Source organism: Oncorhynchus keta, chromosome 23, assembly GCF_023373465.1.
Source record: "Oncorhynchus keta strain PuntledgeMale-10-30-2019 chromosome 23, Oket_V2, whole genome shotgun sequence".
Classification (NCBI taxonomy): domain Eukaryota; kingdom Metazoa; phylum Chordata; class Actinopteri; order Salmoniformes; family Salmonidae; genus Oncorhynchus; species Oncorhynchus keta.
Genome location: NC_068443.1, coordinates 41,714,212 through 41,734,445, shown reverse-complemented (window position 1 = coordinate 41,734,445; position 20,234 = coordinate 41,714,212). Strand labels below are relative to the sequence as shown.

At 41.5% G+C, this 20,234-nt stretch overlaps 1 protein-coding gene across 1 annotated transcript; it reads right to left on the bottom strand.

Annotated features, from left to right (window-relative positions):
• Positions 1 to 3,271: 3,271 nt before the first annotated feature.
• Positions 3,272 to 18,910, bottom strand: LOC118401723 (agouti-signaling protein-like). The gene is made up of 3 exons (XM_035799302.2): positions 18,585 to 18,910; positions 5,042 to 5,118; positions 3,272 to 4,046 (listed from the first exon to the last, which is right to left on the bottom strand). Exons 1-3 carry the CDS (start codon positions 18,691 to 18,693, stop codon positions 3,879 to 3,881), a joined length of 354 nt encoding a protein of 117 aa, XP_035655195.1. The 5' UTR covers positions 18,694 to 18,910; the 3' UTR covers positions 3,272 to 3,878.
• Positions 18,911 to 20,234: the final 1,324 nt, after the last annotated feature.

The window sequence follows — 20,234 nt, the reverse complement described above, 5'->3', positions numbered from 1 at the left end:
AGTAACCAAATGTTTTCAATAGACATTCAAAACATTCCAAAACAACTAACTTTCCAAAACAACAAACCGAGCTCTGTCTCGTTCCGCGTATAAGTACTGTAAGATGTGGTAATGATATAGCAAGCCAAAATATGTTTAGGAGTAAAAATGTGCTAAACAAGTCACATAATAAGTTGTATGGACTCATCTCTGTACCCCACACATACAATTATCTGTAAGGTCTCTCAGTCGAGCAGTGAATGTCAAACACTGATTCAACCACAAAGACCAGAGAGATTTTCCATTGCCTCGCAAAGAAGGGCACCAATTGGTAGATTGTAAACAAACAAAAAAGTAGATATTAAATATTACTTTTGAGTACATAGTTGTAATTAAGTTATTAATTACAACTTGGATGGTGTATCAATACACCCAGTCACTACAAAGATACAGGCATCCTTCTAAACTCAGAGGAAGGAAACCGCTCATGGGTTTCACCATGAGGCTAATGGTGACTTTAAAACAGTTACAGAGTTTAATGCAAGAAATGTGGTGATTCTAACATGTGTTGACTCAGGGGCGTGAATACTTAAGTGCAATAGTATCACACCATTGCAAGTCTAGATGCAAATGCAAACAAGCTGAAGTGTGGTTTTCATATAAGCCCGTGCGTGGGCTTCCAACCACACCTGCAGTTTTTTCCCCGTTTGATTTTGTTTTTATCCGTATCGTTGTCTATCACTTGTTTTCTTTGGTGCAAATAAAAACAAAAAAAAACCGAAGTGTTCCTCAAGTGTGTGGCACTTAGTAGGCATGCCATTAAAGAAAGAGTGATTTTAGTTATTACATTATTGTTTGAAGTTATTACACTATTGCAGTTTTTTTTTACCACTTTATAATGTAACGCATAATGTCATAATAATTGGATTATTACGTTATGTGCAGAAACTTCATCACGTAATACTTTCAGCATCCTTATTTAATTATTGGCAATATATTATTATCCACTATTACATTATAGGCAATATATTATTATCCACTATTACATTATAGGCAATATATTATTATCCACTATTACATTATAGGCAATTATTATTATCCACTATTACATTATAGGCAATGTATTATTATCCACTATTACATTATAGGCAATGTATTATTATCCACTATTACATTATAGGCAATTATTATTATCCACTATTACATTATTGGCAATGTATTATTATCCACTATTACATTATAGGCAGGTATTATTATCCACTATTACATTATAGGCAATGTATTATTATCCACTATTACATTATTGGCAGGTATTACATTATTATCCACTATTACATTATAGGCAATGTATTATTATCCACTATTACATTATTGGCAGTTATTACATTATTATCCACTATTACATTATTGGCAATTATTATTATCCACTATTACATTATAGGCAGGTATTATTATCCACTATTACATTATTGGCAATGTATTATTACATTTACATTATAGGCAACTATTACATTATTACAGTTATTAGGCAATTATTAGCCACTATTACATTATTGGCAGTTATTACATTATTATCCACTATTACATTATTGGCAATGTTATTATCACTATTACATTATAGCCACTATTACATTATTGGCAATGTTATTACATTTACATTAGGCAACTATTACATTATAGGCAATGTATTATTATCCACTATTATATTATTGGCAGTTATTACATTATTATCCACTATTACATTATTGGCAATGTTATTACATATTACATTATCCACTATTACATTATTGGCAATGTTATTTACATTATTATCCACTATTACATTATTGGCAGTTATTACATTACATTATAGCAATTATTACATTATTACATTATTACATTATTAGCCACTATTACATTATTGGCAGTTATTACATTATTAGCCACTATTACATTATTGGCAATGTTATTACATTTACATTATTGGCAATGTATTACATTATTACATTATAGGCAGTTATTACATTATTAGCCACTATTACATCATTGGCCATTATTACATTTATTATAGGCAATTATTATCACTATTACATTATAGGCAATTATTATTATTAGCCACTATTACATTATTGGCAGTTATTACATTATTATCCACTATTACATTATTGGCAGTTATTACATTTATTATAGGCAACTATTACATTATTGGCATTATTACATTATTAGCCACTATTACATCATTGGCCGTTATTACATTATTAGCAACTATTACATTATTATAGGCAATGTTATTACATTATTAGCCACTATTACATTATTGGCAGTTTATTATCATTATCATTATAGGCAATGTATTATTGCCCTCCATTACAACTGCTGTTTACATGTCAGCTCTCACCATATGTTATGGATGTGAATCAGATCTGGTGTCTTTGCTGGCCACTACAGGACAGTCCAGCGTTTCTTCTTGAACCATTCCAGGGTGCTTTTGAGGTGTGCTTGGGGTTGTTGTTATGTTATTTGGAACATATTTCTTATGGGTTGTTCTCCAATATTACTACTCATTGTCTGCATTCTTAACTGTTATTTTTCCTCGCCCCAAGCTCTCACTACCTCTTATCCACCTTAATCCGCCGGGGAGTTTGCTAGTCATATGTGACCACAGCGGCAAAAGCTATTATTGAGCAGAGAGCAATGTTTTTGCCATCAGGGATAACTGGTGAGAAAAGCAATACAAAGAGGATGAGTGAGGCTAACAAACATTCAAGAGGAAAAAAATATGGAGAGGATGTTTGTCACAAGTTTATGTTTTCTTTTTTTGTGGTTAGCATTGGATCAACATGACCCAGAATCTAGCAGAGGTGCATAGTTATACAAACGCAGAATGAATATAGTTATGTCGGAAAGGACATGAAACAGATACTGTTTCACGTCCACAATGAATTCATACAACGTCTAGATACACACGTGGAAATTATTGTGGGCCTTACAATATGTAATCTGTCATTCATGAGGTCGAAATGAATTTTGCATGAATATCTGTGAAGTAAGTCACTCTGTGTGATCTCTTCCAGCCTCTATGAGAGAGATACACTGAGTGTACAAAACATTAGGAACACCTTCCTAATATTGAGTTGCACGGCCTTTTGCCCTCAGAACAGCCTCAATTAGTCGGGGCATGGACTCCACAAGGTGTAGCAAGCGTTCCACAGGGATGCGTGTTGACTCCAATGCTTCCCAAAGTTGTGTTAAGTTGGCTGGATGTCCTTTGCATGGTGGACCATTCTTGATACACACGGGAAACTGTTGATCGTGAAAAAAAACAGCAGCGTTGCAGTTCTTGACACTCAAACCGGTGCGCCTGACACCTACTACCATACCCTGTTCAAAGGCACTTAAATATTTAGTTTTGCCCATTCACCCTCTGAACGGCACACATACACAATCCATGTCTCAACTGTCTCGGGGCTTAAAAGTCCTTCTTTAACCTGTCTCCCCCCCTTCATCTACACTGATTCACGTGGATTTAACAAATTACATCAATAATGGATCATACCTTTCACCTGGATTCGCCTGGTCAGTCTATGACATGGAAAGAGCAGGGGATCTTCTTGGGGACAGTTCAGTGGTAGTTTGTGTGCGTGTGTGTGTGTGTGTGTGTGTGTGTGTGTGTGTGTGTGTGTGTGTGTGTGTGTGTGTGTGTGTGTGTGTGTGTGTGTGTGTGTGTGTGTGTGTGTGTGTGTGTGTGTGTGTGTGTGTGTGTGTGTGTGTGTGTGTGTGTGTGTGTGTGCGTGTGCGTGTATATATTTGTGGTGAATAGTTGTGGGTGTGTGTGTGTGTGTGTGTGTGTGTGTGTGTGTGTGTGTGTGTGTGTGTGTGTGTGTGTGTGTGTGTGTGTGTGTGTGTGTGTGTGTGTGTGTCTAGGTCTTCTTGGGACAGTGTAGGCCCAGTCTCAAGCAGTGGCAGACGGTGTTGAAGAGGCGACAGCGGCAAGAGGCGCAGGGGTCACAGCAGGGGGTATGATAGAGACAGCTCTCCATCAGACGACCACACTGCTGGGCAGGAGCTGCAGGCTCAGGCTTGTGTGTCTGAAACATCGCCCACAGGGCAAAATATGTTTGAACACCCCATATCAGTAAATGAGGCCTTATTACTCTGGGGGACCAGTAATGCTCTGGCTCTAGTATAAAGAATAGGGTTTGCTGGGAGTTGTTCAGTTTAGAGTTCGTGCCAGGTGTTTCGCTCTTTCATTTTATTTGTCCCCGTGAGTGTGATATTGACGTCACAGTGCCCACGGATCTATTCTTTAGTCTGCCTTACATTTGGTGCCAGCAGTGGGATTTGAAGCCACGCCTCTTGTGCCTCGCTCTCTGCTCATATAATTTGACTGTTTATTTGATGTGTCCCCTAAAAAGATGTTATAACACACTGATTAAACCTTGAGTCGAAGTTGCAGTGTCGATGGATCCATATTCTTACCGTCAGCCTTACAATACTATAAGTTACACAATTATAGTTACAGCTAAATCACTATTACGATTCCAGCTATCACAGTAGCCTCTCGTCTGACACTCATAAGGAAAAACTCCCATAGATGATTGCGAAGTTAGTTAATGACCAAGGGAAGTAATTCATGTTTATATCCAGACAATTATATTTGAGATGGATCAATTTCGGGTTAATTTCTTCCTACAGTAATTATTCTACTTAAAAAGTTCCGGTCCTTGGCAGTTACCAGAGGCCTATCTAAAGAAGTTTACAGTAGTGAGTGCATACATGTTCATGCTGGTCCCCCATGGGAATCAAACCCACAACCCTGGCGTTGCAAGTGCCATGCTATATCCTCACAACCTATTTAACCATGATTTAGTACATTGTTTCTGCTATAGTTTTAAAGGGGGTAGAGATTTAGGGTCAGCAGGTAGCCTAGTGGTTAGAGCGTTGGGACAGGAACCGAAAGGTCGCTAGATCGAATCCCCGAGCTGACAATGTAAAAATCTGTTGTTCTGCCCCTGAACAAGGTAGTTAACCTGCCTAGTTAAACAAAAGTTTACATTTTTAAAATACAAAATGTACAACTTACTGCAACACAGTGTTGTCCCTGGCGGGGTGAAATCTTTCTCCTGGCAAACAGTCTCCTGGGTTTCCCTTGGCTCCAAACTATAGTTGGAAATATGAAACAAGCATGCATTAGACCAGGTGATTTTGGACATTTGAAAAGGTCCTGAGAACGTCTGTGCAAGTTGTTCAGTAGAACAGCCCATTAATAAAAGTGTGCAACATTTCCTGGTGTTTTTTCCTCACACATCCCCCCCAAAAAATTGGCTGGTGGTCCCAGTCCGAACCTGCATGAATCCATATTATGAAGTATATTTGTAATTCAGGTGAACTATCCCTTTAAGAATGCAACCTTTTACTCTAAATGTCATAATGCCAAAATAGTTCCATCATAAAGAGCTCATCTGATGCAGTACATACACAGCATCGGGTGGTGGAGGCTGGATGAAAAAGTTTCACTTTTCAGTCCAACCTTGGGATGAATGGTACTTGTTATTTATGACTGCCAGAATGTTGTATGTAGACGAACACAATTTACTATGCTTTATGATACGAAACAGTACAGCCCTATCATACATCATTGCATCGTAATATTTCCTCCTATCATGAGCCCAAAATCCCAAAGCACAGAGAGAACTAAATGTTAATGACAAATTATTCAAATTGTGTGCACATATCTTGCCAAAGTAAACCAACCCTGATTCATAAACTAGACTTTGTCCCCAGAAGGCTTCCAAAGCATTGACTGTTTTTAGAGATTTAATCTCTTTTAAACAAACTCAGATGCAATAACTTCATATGACGATGGCTTAAAGGCCCCCACCAGAGGGCAATGCGGGCCCCTATTTCGACATAATTCCTGTTCTATAGCAGAAATGGTCCTTTAGGTTCCACCTCCGAAGAAGGACGCAGGCTGCTTATACAGTGAGCACCATAATTCATTGGACAGTGCCCATTATCTTGGTTCTGTACTATAGCACTTTTAGTTTGAAAGGATATAATGACAAGAAGGGTGAAGTGCAGACAGTTAGCTTTAATTTGAGCGTATTTTCATACATATCGGGTGAACCGTTTATAAATTCTAGAAGCTTTAATACATAGTCCCCCCCCCATTTTCAGGCATCAAAAAACATTGGACAGTTTGACATAATGTAGAATAAAGTAATCATTGTTTAAATATTTGGTCGCATATCCCTTGCATGCAATGACTGCTTGAAGCCTGCGATGCATCAACATCACCAGATGCTGGGTATCTTCCCTGGTGATGCTCTGCCAGGCCTGTACTGCAGCCATCTTCAGTTCCTGCTTGTTTCGGGGACTTATTGCCTTCAGTCTCTTCTTCAGCATGTAAAATGCACGTTCAATTAGATTCAGATCTACCCCATAATGACAAAGCAAAAACAGGTTTGTAGAAATTTTAGCAAATGTATTAAAAATACAAATATAACATACCACATTTACATAAGAATTCAGACCCTTTACTCAGTACTTTGTTGAAGCACCTTTTGGCAGTGATTACAGCAATGAGTCTTCTTGTGTATTACGCTACAAGCTTGGCACACCTGTATTTGGGGAGTTTCTCCCAATCTTCTCTGCAGATCTTCTCAAGCTCTGTCAGGTTGGATGGGGAGCGTTGCTGTATAACTATTGTCAGGTCTCTCCAGAGATGTTTGATTGGGTTCAAGTCCGGGCTCTGGCTGGGCCACTCCAGGACATTCAGAGACTTGTCCCGAAGCCACTCTTGCATTGTCTTGGCTGTGTGTTTATGGTTGTTGTCCTGTTGGAAGGTGAACCTTCGCCCCAGTCTGATGTCCTGAGGGCTCTGGAGCATGTTTTCAGCAAGGATCTCTCTGTACTTTGTTCTTTTCATCTTTCCCTCGATCCTTACTTGTCTCCCAGTCCCTGTCGCTGAAAAACATCCCCACAGCATGATGCCTCCACCACTATGCTTCACCGTAGGGATGGTGCCAGGTTTCCTCCAGACGTGATGCTTGGCATTCAGGCCAATGTGCTCAATCTTGGTTTCATCAGACCAGAGAATCTTGTTTCTCATGGTCCGAGAGTCTTTAGGTGCCTTTTGGCAAACTCCAAGCGGGCTGTCATGTGCCTGTCATGTTCCTTTTTCGCCAGCAGCATACTACTCTGCATCCTACTGCTGGCTTGCTTCTGAAGCTAAGCAGGATTGGTTCTGGTCAGTCCCTGGATGGGAGACCAGATGCTGCTGAAAGGGGTGTTGGAGGGCCAGTAGGAGGCACCCTTTCCTCTTGTCTAAAAAAAGATCCCAATGCCCCAGGGCAGTGATTGGGGACATTGCCCTGTGTAGGGTGTTGTGTTAAATGGGTGTCCTGACTCTCTGGGGTCACTAAAGATCCCATGGCACTTATTGTAAGAGTAGGGGTGTTAATCCTGGTGTCCTGGCTAAAATTCCCAATGTGGCCCTCATATCATCATGGTCACCTAATCATCCTCAGTTTACAATTGGCTCATTCATCTCCTCTCCCCTGTAACTACTCCCCAGGTTGTTGCTGTAAATGAGAATGTGTTTTCATTCAACTTACCTGCTTAAATAAATACCATAAAAATGACTGAAAAGTGGCTTCTGTTTGGCCACTCTACCATAAAGGCCTGATTGGTAGAGTGCTGTAGAGATGGGAGAACCTTCCAGAAGGACAACCATCTCCACAGAGGAACTCTAGAGCTCTGTCAGAGTGACCATTGGGTTCTTGGTCACCTCCCTGACCAAGGCTTTTCTCCCCTGTTTGGCTGGGGGCCAGCTCGAGCAAGAGTTTTGGTGGTTCCAAACTTCTTCCGTGTAAGAATGATGGAGGCCACTGTGTTCTTGGGGACCTTCAATGACGCATACATTTTTTTGGTACCCTTCCCCAGATATGTGACCCCACACAATCCTGTCTCAGAGCTCTACGGACAATTCCTTTGACCTCATGGCTTGTTTTTTCTCTGACATGCACTGTCAACTGTGGTACCTTATATAGAACAGGTGTGTGCCTTTCCAAATCATGTCCAATCAAGTTGTAGAAACAAGGATGATGAATGGAAACAGGATGCATCTGAGCTCAATTTCAAGTCTCATAGCAAAGGGTCTGAATATTTATGTAAATGAGGTATTTCTAAGGTATTTTTTTATTTAAAAATAAATACATTTGCAAATATAACAACAAAAACGTCACTGTCATTATGGGGTATTTATTGTGTGTAGATTGCTGAGGATTTGTATTTATTTAATCAATTTTAGAATAAGGCATTACAAAATGTGGAAAAAGTCAAGGTGTCTGAATACTATCCTTAGACACTCTGTGTGTGTATATATGTATATATATATATATATATATACACTGCTCAAAAAAATAAAAGGGAACACTAAAATAACACATCCTAGATCTGAATGAATTAAATTTTCTTCTTAAATACTTGTTTCTTTACATAGTTGAATGTACTGACAACAAAATCACAATTATCAATGGAAATCAAATTTATCAACCCATGGAGGTCTGCATTTGGAGTCACACTCAAATTTAAAGTGGAAAACCACACTACAGGCTGATCCAACTTTGATGTAATGTCCTTAAAACAAGTCAAAATGAGGTTCAGTAGTGTGTGTGGCCTCCATGTGCCTGTATGACCTCCCTACAACGCCTGGGCATGCTCCTGATGAGGTGGCGGATGGTCTTCTGAGGGATCTTCTCCCAGACCTGGACTAAAGCATCCGCCAACTCCTGGACAGTCTGTGGTGCAACGTGGCATTGGTGGATGGAGCGAGACATGATGTCCCAGATGTGCTCAATTGGATTCAGGTCTGGGGAACGGGCGGGCCAGTCCATAGCATCAATGCCTTCCTCTTGCAGGAACTGCTGACACACTCCAGCCACATGAGGTCTAGCATTGTCTTGCATTAGGAGGAACCCAGGGCCAGCATATGGTCTCACAAGGGGTCTGAGGATCTCATCTCGGTACCTAATGGCAGTCAGGCTACCTCTGGCGAGCACATGGAGGGCTGTGCGGCCCCCCAAAGAAATGCCACCCCCACCATGACTGACCCACCGCCAAACCGGTCATGCTGGAGGATGTTGCAGGCAGCAGAACGTTCTCCACGGCGTCTCCAGACTCTGTCACGTCTGTCACATGTGCTCAGTGTGAACCTGCTTTCATCTGTGAAGAGCACAGGGTGCCAGTGGCGAATTTGCCAATCTTGGTGTTCTCTGGCAAATGCCAAATGTCCTGCACGGTGTTGGGCTGTAAGCACAACCCCCACCTGTGGACGTCGGGCCCTCATACCACTCTCATGGAGTCTGTTTCTGACCGTTTGAGCAGACACATGCACATTTGTGGCCTGATGGAGGTAATTTTGCAGGGCTCTGGCAGTGCTCCTCCTGCTCCTCCTTTCACAAAGGCAAAGGTAGCGGTCCTGCTGCTGGGTTGTTGCCCTCCTACGGCCTCCTCCACGTCTCCTGATATACTGGCTGTCTGCTGGTAGCGCCTCCATGCTCTGGACACTACGCTGACAGACACAGCAAACCTTCTTGCCACAACTCGCATTGATGTGCCATCCTGGATGAGATGCACTACCTGAGCCACTTGTGTGGGTTGTAAACTCCGTCTCATGCGACCACTAGAGTGAAAGCACCGCCAGCATTCAAAAGTGACCAAAACATCAGCCAGGAAGCATAGGAACTGAGAAGTGGTCTGTGGTCACCACCTGCAGAACCACTCCTTTATTGGGGGTGTCTTGCTAATTGCCTATAATTTCCACCTGTTGTCTATTCCATTTGCACAACAGCATGTGAAATTCATCAGTGTGGCTTCCTAAGTGGACAGTTTGATTTCACAGAAGTGTGATTGACTTGGAGTTACATTGTGTTGTTTAAGTGTTCCCTTTATTTTTTTGAGCAGTGTATATACACAGTGCCTTCGGATAGCATTCAGACCCCATGACTTTTTCCACATATTGTTACAGAATATTTATATAAAAACAGTTGAAGTCAGAAGTTTACGTACACCTTAGCCAAATACACCAAATATCACTTCCACCCTACCTGACTTTCTAGACCCACTCCAATTTGCTTTACCGCCCAAATAGGTCCACAGACGATGCAATCTCAACCACACTGCACACTGCCCTAACCCATCTGGACAAGAGGAATACCTACGTGAGAATGCTGTTCATCGACTACAGCTCGGCATTTAACACCATAGTACCCTCCAAGCTCGTCATCAAGCTCGAGAGCCTGGGTCTCGACCCCGCCTTGTGCAACTGGGTACTGGACTTCCTGACGGGCCGCCCCCAGGTGGTGAGGGTAGGCAACAACATTTCCACCCCGCTGATCCTCAACACTGGGGCCCCACAAGGGTGCGTTCTGAGCACTCTTCTGTACTCCCTGTTCACCCACGACTGCGTGGCCACGCACGCCTCCAACTCAATCATCAAGTTTGCGGACGACACAACAGTGGTAGGCTTGATTACCAACAACGACGAGACGGCCTACAGGGAGGAGGTGAGGGCCCTCGGAGTGTGGTGTCAGGAAAATAACCTAACACTCAACGTCAACAAAACTAAGGAGATGATTGTGGACTTCAGGAAACAGCAGAGGGAACACCCCCCTATCCACATTGATGGGACAATAGTGGAGAGGGTAGTAAGTTTTAAGTTCCTCGGCCTACACATCACAGACAAACTGAATTGGTCCACCCACACAGACAGCATTGTGAAGAAGGCGCAGCAGCGCCTCTTCAACCTCAGGAGGCTGAAGAAATTCGGCTTGTCACCTAAAGCACTCACAAACTTCTACAGATGCACAATCGAGAGCATCCTGTCGGGCTGTATCACCGCCTGGTACGGCACCTGCTCCACCCACAACCGCAAGGCTCTCCAGAGGGTAGTGAGGTCTGCACAACGCATCACCGGGGACAAACTACCTGCCCTCCAGGACACCTACACCACCCGATGTAACAGGAAGGCCATAAAGATCATCAAGGACAACAACCACCCGAGCCACTGCCTGTTCACCCCGCTATCATCCAGAAGGCGAGGTCAGTACAGGTGCATCAAAGCTGGGACCGAGAGACTGAAAAACAGCTTCTATCTCAAGGCCATCAGACTGTTAAACAGCCACCACTAACATTGAGTGGCTGCTGCCAACACACTGACTCAACTCCAGCCACTTTAATACTGGGAATTGATCGGAAATTATGTAAAATATATCACTAGCCACTTTAAACAATGCTACCTAATATAATGTTTACATACCCTACATTATTCATCTCATATGTATATGTATATACTGTACTCTATATCATCTACTGCATCTTTATGTAATACATGTATCACTAGCCACTTTAACTATGCCACTTTGTTTACATACTCATCTCATATTTTTGTATATATTTTTTTTATTTCACCTTTATTTAACCAGGTAGGCAAGTTGAGAACAAGTTCTCATTTACAATTGCGACCTGGCCAAGATAAAGCAAAGCAGTTCGACACATACAACGACACAGAGTTACACATGGAGTAAAACAAACATACAGTCAAAAATACAGTATAAACAAGTCTATATACAATGTGAGCAAATTAGGTGAGAAGGGAGGTAAAGGCAAAAAGGCCATGGTGGCAAAGTAAATACAATATAGCAAGTAAAACACTGGAATGGTAGTTTTGCAATGGAAGAATGTGCAAAGTAGAAATAAAAATAATGGGGTGCAAAGGAGCAAAATAAATAAATTAATTAAATACAGTTGGGAAAGAGGTAGTTGTTTGGGCTAAATTATAGGTGGGCTATGTACAGGTGCAGTAATCTGTAAGATGCTCTGACAGTTGGTGCTTAAAGCTAGTGAGGGAGATAAGTGTTTCCAGTTTCAGAGATTTTTGTAGTTCGTTCCAGTCATTGGCAGCAGAGAACTGGAAGGAGAGGCGGACAAAGAAAGAATTGGTTTTGGGGGTGACTAGAGAGATATACCTGCTGGAGCGTGTGCTACAGGTGGGAGATGCTATGGTGACCAGCGAGCTGAGATAAGGGGGGACTTTACCTAGCAGGGTCTTGTAGATGACATGGAGCCAGTGGGTTTGGCGACGAGTATGAAGCGAGGGCCAGCCAACGAGAGCGTACAGGTCGCAATGGTGGGTAGTATATGGGGCTTTGGTGACAAAACGGATTGCACTGTGATAGACTGCATCCAATTTGTTGAGTAGGGTATTGGAGGCTATTTTGTAAATGACAGGTGCACCCATGACCAGCTCTGAAACCAGATTGCATAGCAGAGAAGGTATGGTGAGATTCGAAATGGTCGGTAATCTGTTTGTTGACTTGGCTTTCGAAGACCTTAGAAAGGCATGGTAGGATAGATATAGGTCTGTAGCAGTTTGGGTCAAGAGTGTCCCCCCCTTTGAAGAGGGGGATGACCGCAGCTGCTTTCCAATCTTTGGGAATCTCAGACGACACGAAAGAGAGGTTGAACAGGCTAGTAATAGGGGTGGCAACAATTTCGGCAGATAATTTTAGAAAGAAAGGGTCCAGATTGTCTAGCCCGGCTGATTTGTAGGGGTCCAGATTTTTCAGCTCTTTCAGAACATCAGCTGAATGGATTTGGGAGAAGGAGAAATGGGGAAGGCTTGGGCGAGTTGCTGTTGGGGGTGCAGTGCTGTTGACCGGGGTAGGAGTAGCCAGGTGGAAAGCATGGCCAGCCGTAGAAAAATGCTTATTGAAATTCTCAATTATGGTGGATTTATCAGTGGTGACAGTGTTTCCTATCTTCAGTGCAGTGGGCAGCTGGGAGGAGGTGTTCTTATTCTCCATGGACTTTACAGTGTCCCAGAACTTTTTTGAGTTAGTGTTGCAGGAAGCAAATTTCTGCTTGAAAAAGCTAGCCTTGGATCTCCTTCGAGTAGATAACGTCGGCAGTCCAGTTGTGAAGGCCCGGTGGGGCTCCGCGTAGGCGGTAAAACGGGTCCGGATAGGTGACTGCAGCCCAGGAGTGATTGACGGAGCTCAGGAGTGATTGACGCAGCTGGCTAGCTCCGGATTAATTGATGTTTGCTCCGGAATCGACGAGAGCAGATAGACACACGGATAGCAGCTAGCTAGCTGTGAGATCCGGGAATGAATGTCCAGAGAGCAGTTGAAATCCAAGGACATGGAGAGAAAAATTGGTCCGGTATGTTCCGTTCCGAGCCGCGCTGCGCTGTACAAAACTGGCGATAGATTTTCGAGCTAAAGGATAGCTGATGACCACAAACCGTGGTTAGCTGAATACTAACAATTTGCCAGTAAAGAAGCTAACTAGCTTCTGAACTAGCTTCTGATTAGCTTCTAGCTAGCTCCTGGCTAGCTTCTGGTTAGTTTCTGGCTAGCTTCTTGGAGTTTCTGGCTAGCTTCTGGCTAGCTTCTTGGAGGATTGCAGATTTGAGGTAAATAATACTTATTTATAAATATAAATTGGTGAGGCGGGTTGCAGGAGAGTGTTTTGAAGATGAGTTGATGGAAAATAAAAATAAAATGTACGTGAAAAAAAGTTGTGAATATATATATATACAGGACACGACAAGACGAGGACAAAAGACGTCTGAACTGCTATGCCATCTCGGGGAATATGTATATACTGCACTCAATACCATCTACTGTATCTTGCCTATGCCGCTCTGTACCCATCACTCACTCATATATCTTTATGTACATATTCTTATCCCCTTACACTTGTGTCTATAAGGTAGTAGTTTTGGAATTGTAAACTAGATTACTTGTTGGTTATTACTGCATTGTCGGAACTAGAAGCACAAGCATTTCGCTGCACTCGCATTAACATCTGCTAACCATTTGTATGTGACAAATAAAATTTGATTTGATTTTGATTTGATTTGATTTAAACTCAGTTTGTCACAATTCCTGCAATTTAATCCTAGTAAAAATTTCCTGTCTTAGATCAGTTAGGATCAGCACTTTATTTTAAGAATATGAAATGTCAGAATAATAGTTGAGAGAATTATATATTTCAGTTTTTATGTCTTTCATCACATTCCCTGTGGGTCAGAGGTTTACATACACTCAATCAGTATTTGGTAGGATTGCCTTTAAATTGTTTAACTTGGGTCAAATGTTTCGGGTAGCCTTCCACAAGCTTCTCCTGACAGAGCTGGTGTAACTGATTCAGGTTTGACAAGGCTCTATCTGAACTACAGTCATCGTATTACAGAAAAACTTTTTTGACCTGAAATTAGTATTGAATGCAGCTAAAAGTATGATGATTTAAGCATATGCACATTGGATGGTGTCCATATTGATCATGTCCCTGCTTACAAATGTACTACATGACCAAAAGTTTGTGGACACCTGCTTGTTGAACTTCTCATTCCAAAATCATGAGCATTAATATGGAGTTGGTCCCCACTTTGCAGATATAACAGCCACCACTCTTCTGGGAAGGTTTCCACTAGATGTTGGAACATTGCTGCGGGAACTTGCTTCCATTCAGTCACAAGCATTTATGAGGTCGGGCACTGATGTTGGCCAATTAGGCCTGGCTCGCAGTTGGCATTCCAATGTATCCCAAAGGTGTTTGATGGGGTTGAGGTCAGGGGTCTGTGCATGCCGGTCAAGTACTTCCACACCAATCTCGACAAAATATTTCTGTATCGACCTCGCTTTGTGCATGGAGGCATTGTCATGCTGAAACAGGAAAGGGTCTTCCCCAAATTGTTGGCACAAAGTTGGAAGCACAGAATTGTCTAGAATGCCATTGTATGCTGTAGCATTAAGATTTCCCTTCACTGGAACTAAGGAGCCGTAACCATGAAAAACAGCCCCAGACCATTATTCCTCCTCCACCAAACTTTACAGTTGCACTATGCATTCGGGCAGTGAGCATTCTCCTGGCATCCACCAAACTTAGATTCGTCCATTGGTCTGCCAGATGGTGAAGCGTGATTCATCATTGCAGAGAACGCGTTTCCACTGCTCCAGAGTCCACCACTCCGGCTGACGCTTGGCATTGCGAATGGTGATCTTAGGTTTTGTGTGCGGCTGCTCGGCCATGGAAGCCCATTTCACGAAGCTTCCGATTGACGGCGAGTTTACAAGCTCTCGATGAACAGATCTTTTGCTGACGTTGCTTCCAGAGGCAGTTTTGAACTTGGTAGTGAGTGTTGCAACCAAGGACAGACTGGTTTTACACACTACGCACTTCAGAACTTGGCGGTCCCATTCTGTGAGCTTCTTTGGCCTACCAATTTGCGACTGAGCCGTTGTTACTCCTAAACGTTTCCACTTCACAGTAACAGCACTTACAGTTGACCGGGCCAGCTCAAGAAGGGCAGAAATGTGACAAACTGAATTTTTGAAAAGGTGCCATCCTATGATGGTGCCACGTTGAAAGTCACTGAGCTCTTCATTAAGGCCATTCTACTGCCAATGTTTGCCTATGGAGATGTTATACACCTGTCAGCAAGGGGTGTGGCTGAAATAGACTAATCCACTCATTTGAAGGGGCGTCCACATACTTTTGTATATACACTGCCCTCAGAAAGTGTTCATACCCCTTGACTTATTCCACATTTTGCTGTGTTACAGCCTGAATTCAATTGATTACGTTGGGGGTTTTTCTCACCCATTTACACACAATACCCCATAATGACAAAGTGAAAACATGTTTTTAAACATTTTTGCAAATGTATTGAAAATGAACTCCAGAAATATATAATTTACAGTACCTGTCAAATGTTTGGACACACCTACTTATTCAAGGGTTTTTCTTTATTTTTCTCTCAACCAGCTTCATGAGGAATGCTTTTCAAACAGTCTCGAAGGTGATCCCACATATGCTGAGCACTTGTTGGCTGCTTTTCCTTCACTCTGTGGTCCAACTCATCCCAATCCATCTCAATTGGGTTGAGGTCGGGTGATTGTGGAGGCCAGGTCATCTGATGCAGCACTCCATCACTCTCCTTCTTGTTTAAATATCCCTTACACAGCTTGGAGGTGTGTTTTGGGTCATTGTCCAGTTCAAAAACAAATGATAGTCCCAGATGGGATGGCTTATCGCTGCAGAATGCTGTGGTAGCCATGCTGGTTAAGTGTGCCCTGAATCTTAAATAAATCACTGACAGTGTCACCAGCAAAACGCCCCCACACCTCCTCCTCCATGCTTCATGGTGGGAACCACACATGCAGAGATCATCCTTTCACATACTTTGCGTCTCACAAAGACATGGTGGCCCAAAAAAGTATCTTCTTATTATTGGTGTCCTTTAGTAGTGGTTTATTTAGTTTCTTTGTTACTTGAACTCTGTGAAGCAATTATTTGGGCTGCAATTTCCGAGGATGGTAACTCTAATGAACGTATCCTCTGTAGCAGATGTAAATCTGGGTCTTCCTTTCCTGTGGCGGTCCTCGTGAAAGCCAGTTTCATCATAGCGCTTGATGGTTTTAGCGACTACACTTAAAGAACATTTCAAACTTCTCAACATTTTCCAGATCCTAATCTTCATGCATGTCCTAAAGTAATGATGGACTGTCATTTATCTTTGCTTATTTGAGCTATTCTTGCCATAAAATGGACTTGGTCCCATTATTCTTTCCAACATTTTTCAAGCTCTGTCAAATTGGTTGCTTCTAGACAACCATTTTCCAGTCTTACCATACATTTTCATGCAGATTTAAGTCAAAACTGTAACTCGGCCACTCAGGAACATTCACTGTCGTCTTGGTAAGCAACTCCAGTGTAGATTTGGCCTTGTGTCTTAGGTTATTGTCCTGCTGACAGGTGAATTCATCTCCCAGTGTCTGGTGGAAAGCAGACTGAACCAGGTTTCCCTCCAGGATTTTGCCTGTGCTCCATTTTTGTTTATTTTTTATTTTGAAAAAAAAAAAAAAAGAGTCCTTAACAATTACATGCATACACATAACATGATGCAGCCACCATTATGCTTGAAAATATGCAGTGGTACTCAGTAATGTTGTATTGGATTTGCCCCAAATATAACACTTTGTATTCAGGACAAAAGGTTAATTGCTTTGCCAAATTCTTTGCGGTATTGCTTTAGTGCCTTGTTGCAAACAGGATGCATGTTTTTTTTCCCACTCTGTCAATTATGTTAGTATTGTGGAGTAACTACAATGTTGTTGATTCATCCTCAGTTTTATCCTATCACAGCCATTAAACTCAGTAACTGTTTTTACTATTGGCCTCATGGTGAAATCCCTAAGCGGTTTCCATCAACTCCAGCAAGTGAGTTAGGAAGGACGCCTGTATCTTTGTAGTGACTGGGTGTATTGACTACACCATCCAAAGTGTAATTTATAACTTCACCATGCTCAAAAGGATATTCAATGTCTGCTTTAAAAAAAAAAAACGTTTTATTGCAATCGACCAATAGGTTCCCTTCTTTGCCAAGGCATTGGAAAATCTCTCTCCGGTCATTGAGGTTGAATCTGTGTTTGAAATTGACTGCTCGACTGAGTGACCTTAAAAAATGATCTGTATGTGTGTGGTACAGAGATGACATACTCATAAAAAAAGTATGTTAAATTCTATTATTGCACACAGAGTGAGTCCATGCAACTTATTATGTAACTTGTTAAAGCACCATTTTACGTCTGAACTTATTCAGGCTTGACATAACAAAGGGGTTGAATACTTATTGACTCAAGGCATTTCAGATGTTAATTTTTCATGAATGAGTAAAAGCGCCTCCCGGGGACCCAGAGACTCTGGGTTTGCGCCCAGGCTCACCGGTGGTGCGTCACCAAAAATCCCAATTCAAACTATTTTAAATTAAGGCTGGAACACAAGAAAATGTGGAAAAATGAAAGGAATTACTTTCCGAAGACTCTGGATACATGAAAAGATGTGAGTTATTTAAGGAGCTGATAATAAAAACACAGCTGCCACTTCATTAAAGTAGTTATACGCAGGCAGCTGCACTGTGCTTTATTATGGGTGACAATTTTAGTACTCACCACTGCATTCTCTACCAAAAAGTTGGTTGGCCCTCTTTGATGTCACATAGGTTGATACATTGCAATGTTTTACAAAAATTCCCACTGACTGTACCTAACATCTTTACTAAACTTTAGACATAGGAGTTGCCACACTCGGTTTCAAGGATGGCTAACTCTGGAAATTAATTTGGTCTTTAAACTGAGTTAGGTAAATCAGCTTAAAGTGTTCTTGAACCTTATTTGTGGAACAATCTTCAAAATGTTCATGCATTTGATGTTTTGGTGCCTAGGGCAATTCAGAAGGTTGAGGACCTTATTACTGATGAATGTGTTCGTTTTTTATGACCATGTTGTTCTTTCTGCTAGCATTTATATTGTATGTATTTACTGTAATGTATGTAATTCAGGGCGCATCTGTAAAAGAGACCTTGTCTCAGTATGACTCCCTGATAAAATAAAGGTTAAATAAATTACAAATGTGCCATTTTAGTGCAAAAGGTATGACTACTTGCCCGGAGTAGGCTAGCTAGTCTAGGCACTCAAGTAACGTTACATCGTTTCACTCAGCAACACGCGCAAACAACCCAGTTTAATCAAAACAGAAAACATGAAAAAGTGCTTCACCTGAATCATTTTCATGTTGTTTATGTCCATCCCTCTTCAGCTCTTCAGTGAAAAAGAACGCAAAAGACACCGAAATGAGATAAACCCAGAGAAAATGTTTTCCCAACATCTCCACCCCTCCAATGCTTGGAATCCGGGTGTAATAACAATGATAATAATGTTATAGGCTCAGGCAGCTGCACTGTTCAGGCAAGAGCACACTATTACATTTATTTGACACGTTGGGATAGGCTATTTACGGGTAACTTTTTTTTATCCCCAGGGGGTAAATGAATATATGTATTTGACTAAAAATGTCTTTATGCTATCAATATCTTAACTCAGAAGGTTCTCGCTCTTGTGGAGGGTTGTTGTACAATTGGGGTTAAGTGTAGCCACGTCTTCCACGCCCACAATGTATTTCAGACTTTGAAGTAGACTGTTGACCAACCCAATTTGGGTTTCATTATGTTTTCCATAATTTAACCTAACTATAAGGTCTAGATTCAATCAGATCAAGAGTTAACCGGAGCTGTCAAATCTGGGGGCAGCTGATTTTTGCGATTATTGTTAAGAAGTAGGGCCGGCTCCATGCATAAGCAACACAAACTGGGTCCAAGCATACACGACATAATACTTTTTTTCAGTCTGGGTCTCAATTTACTGTTGAGAGTTAGAATAGTAGAATACACAAGGTGTACATTCTGGCTGTATTACTCGCTGTATCACATCCGGCCGTAATTTGTAGTCACATAGGGTTGCGCACAGTTGACCCAACGTTGGCCGGGGTAGGTCGTTATTGTACATAAGAATGTGTTCGTAACTGACTTGCCTAGTTAAAATAAGGTAAAAAATAATGTTAAACTTCAGAATGTGGTTGTGCATCAGCAGATTTGCTATTGTTTTATCAGTCATTCAATTAGCCATGTCAGCTAACACATTTTAGATCAGTAAGTTAGTGTAGCCAGTTATCTGAACTTGTAGTAATCATGACTGAATACCAACCAGGCATGCAGGGCAGGTGTCCAGGGCCATGTCTGGAAGCCACAACCAGGCCACTCCAGTTAGATGTTCAGAATGAGAAAGTGCGGGCTATATAAATAATTAGGCTGAAATTGAAAAGTCATTAAACGAAATAATGATTGAGCCTGGTGTAGATTACATCTAACTTTCCAGTGTTCGAACTTGTAAACTGCAGGGTTGCATGGGATTTCTGTTAATGAGACTCCATGCAGCTAATGGCAATGTCCTCTTCAGGTATGTCCTAATCATTGCCAGGAGCTGCTTGTGGATTTGACAGCTTTAACGCAGTTGGGTCATTCTATGAAAATGATGGCTTTCCAGTTCTCTGCCTTAACCACAAGGAAAAACACTTAAAATGTCAAATAATGACACATGTTTTTGTTTTAATTGATTTTTTTTTGTTTATAAAAGATATGTAAGACAGTTCAATTGCAAACTATTTCATATATATTGTAGAACACCATGAAAATAGCTTGTATGATTGGGTCAGGAGTCGTGGTTTAGTTATTTTGAGTTATATATCTTTTTCTCCCATTTTAAATGTCATAATACAAAGGAATACATTCTAGTTATTTAGTGGATTATTTCACTAAAATAGCAACTAAATATTATAGTAATGTACAGGGAATAGTTGTACTTCAATTTAAT

Bases quoted from the DNA above. Each gene is read 5' to 3' on its own strand.
- LOC118401723 (XM_035799302.2), bottom strand. From the start codon at position 18,693: ATGTTGGGAAAACATTTTCTCTGGGTTTATCTCATTTCGGTGTCTTTT. The intron at 5,119-18,584 runs GTGAAGCACTTT...TTCCAACTATAG, and splicing joins ACAACATGAAAATGATTCAG to TTTGGAGCCAAGGGAAACCC. The intron at 4,047-5,041 runs GTAAGTTGTACA...GCGATGTTTCAG, and splicing joins AGGGACAACACTGTGTTGCA to ACACACAAGCCTGAGCCTGC.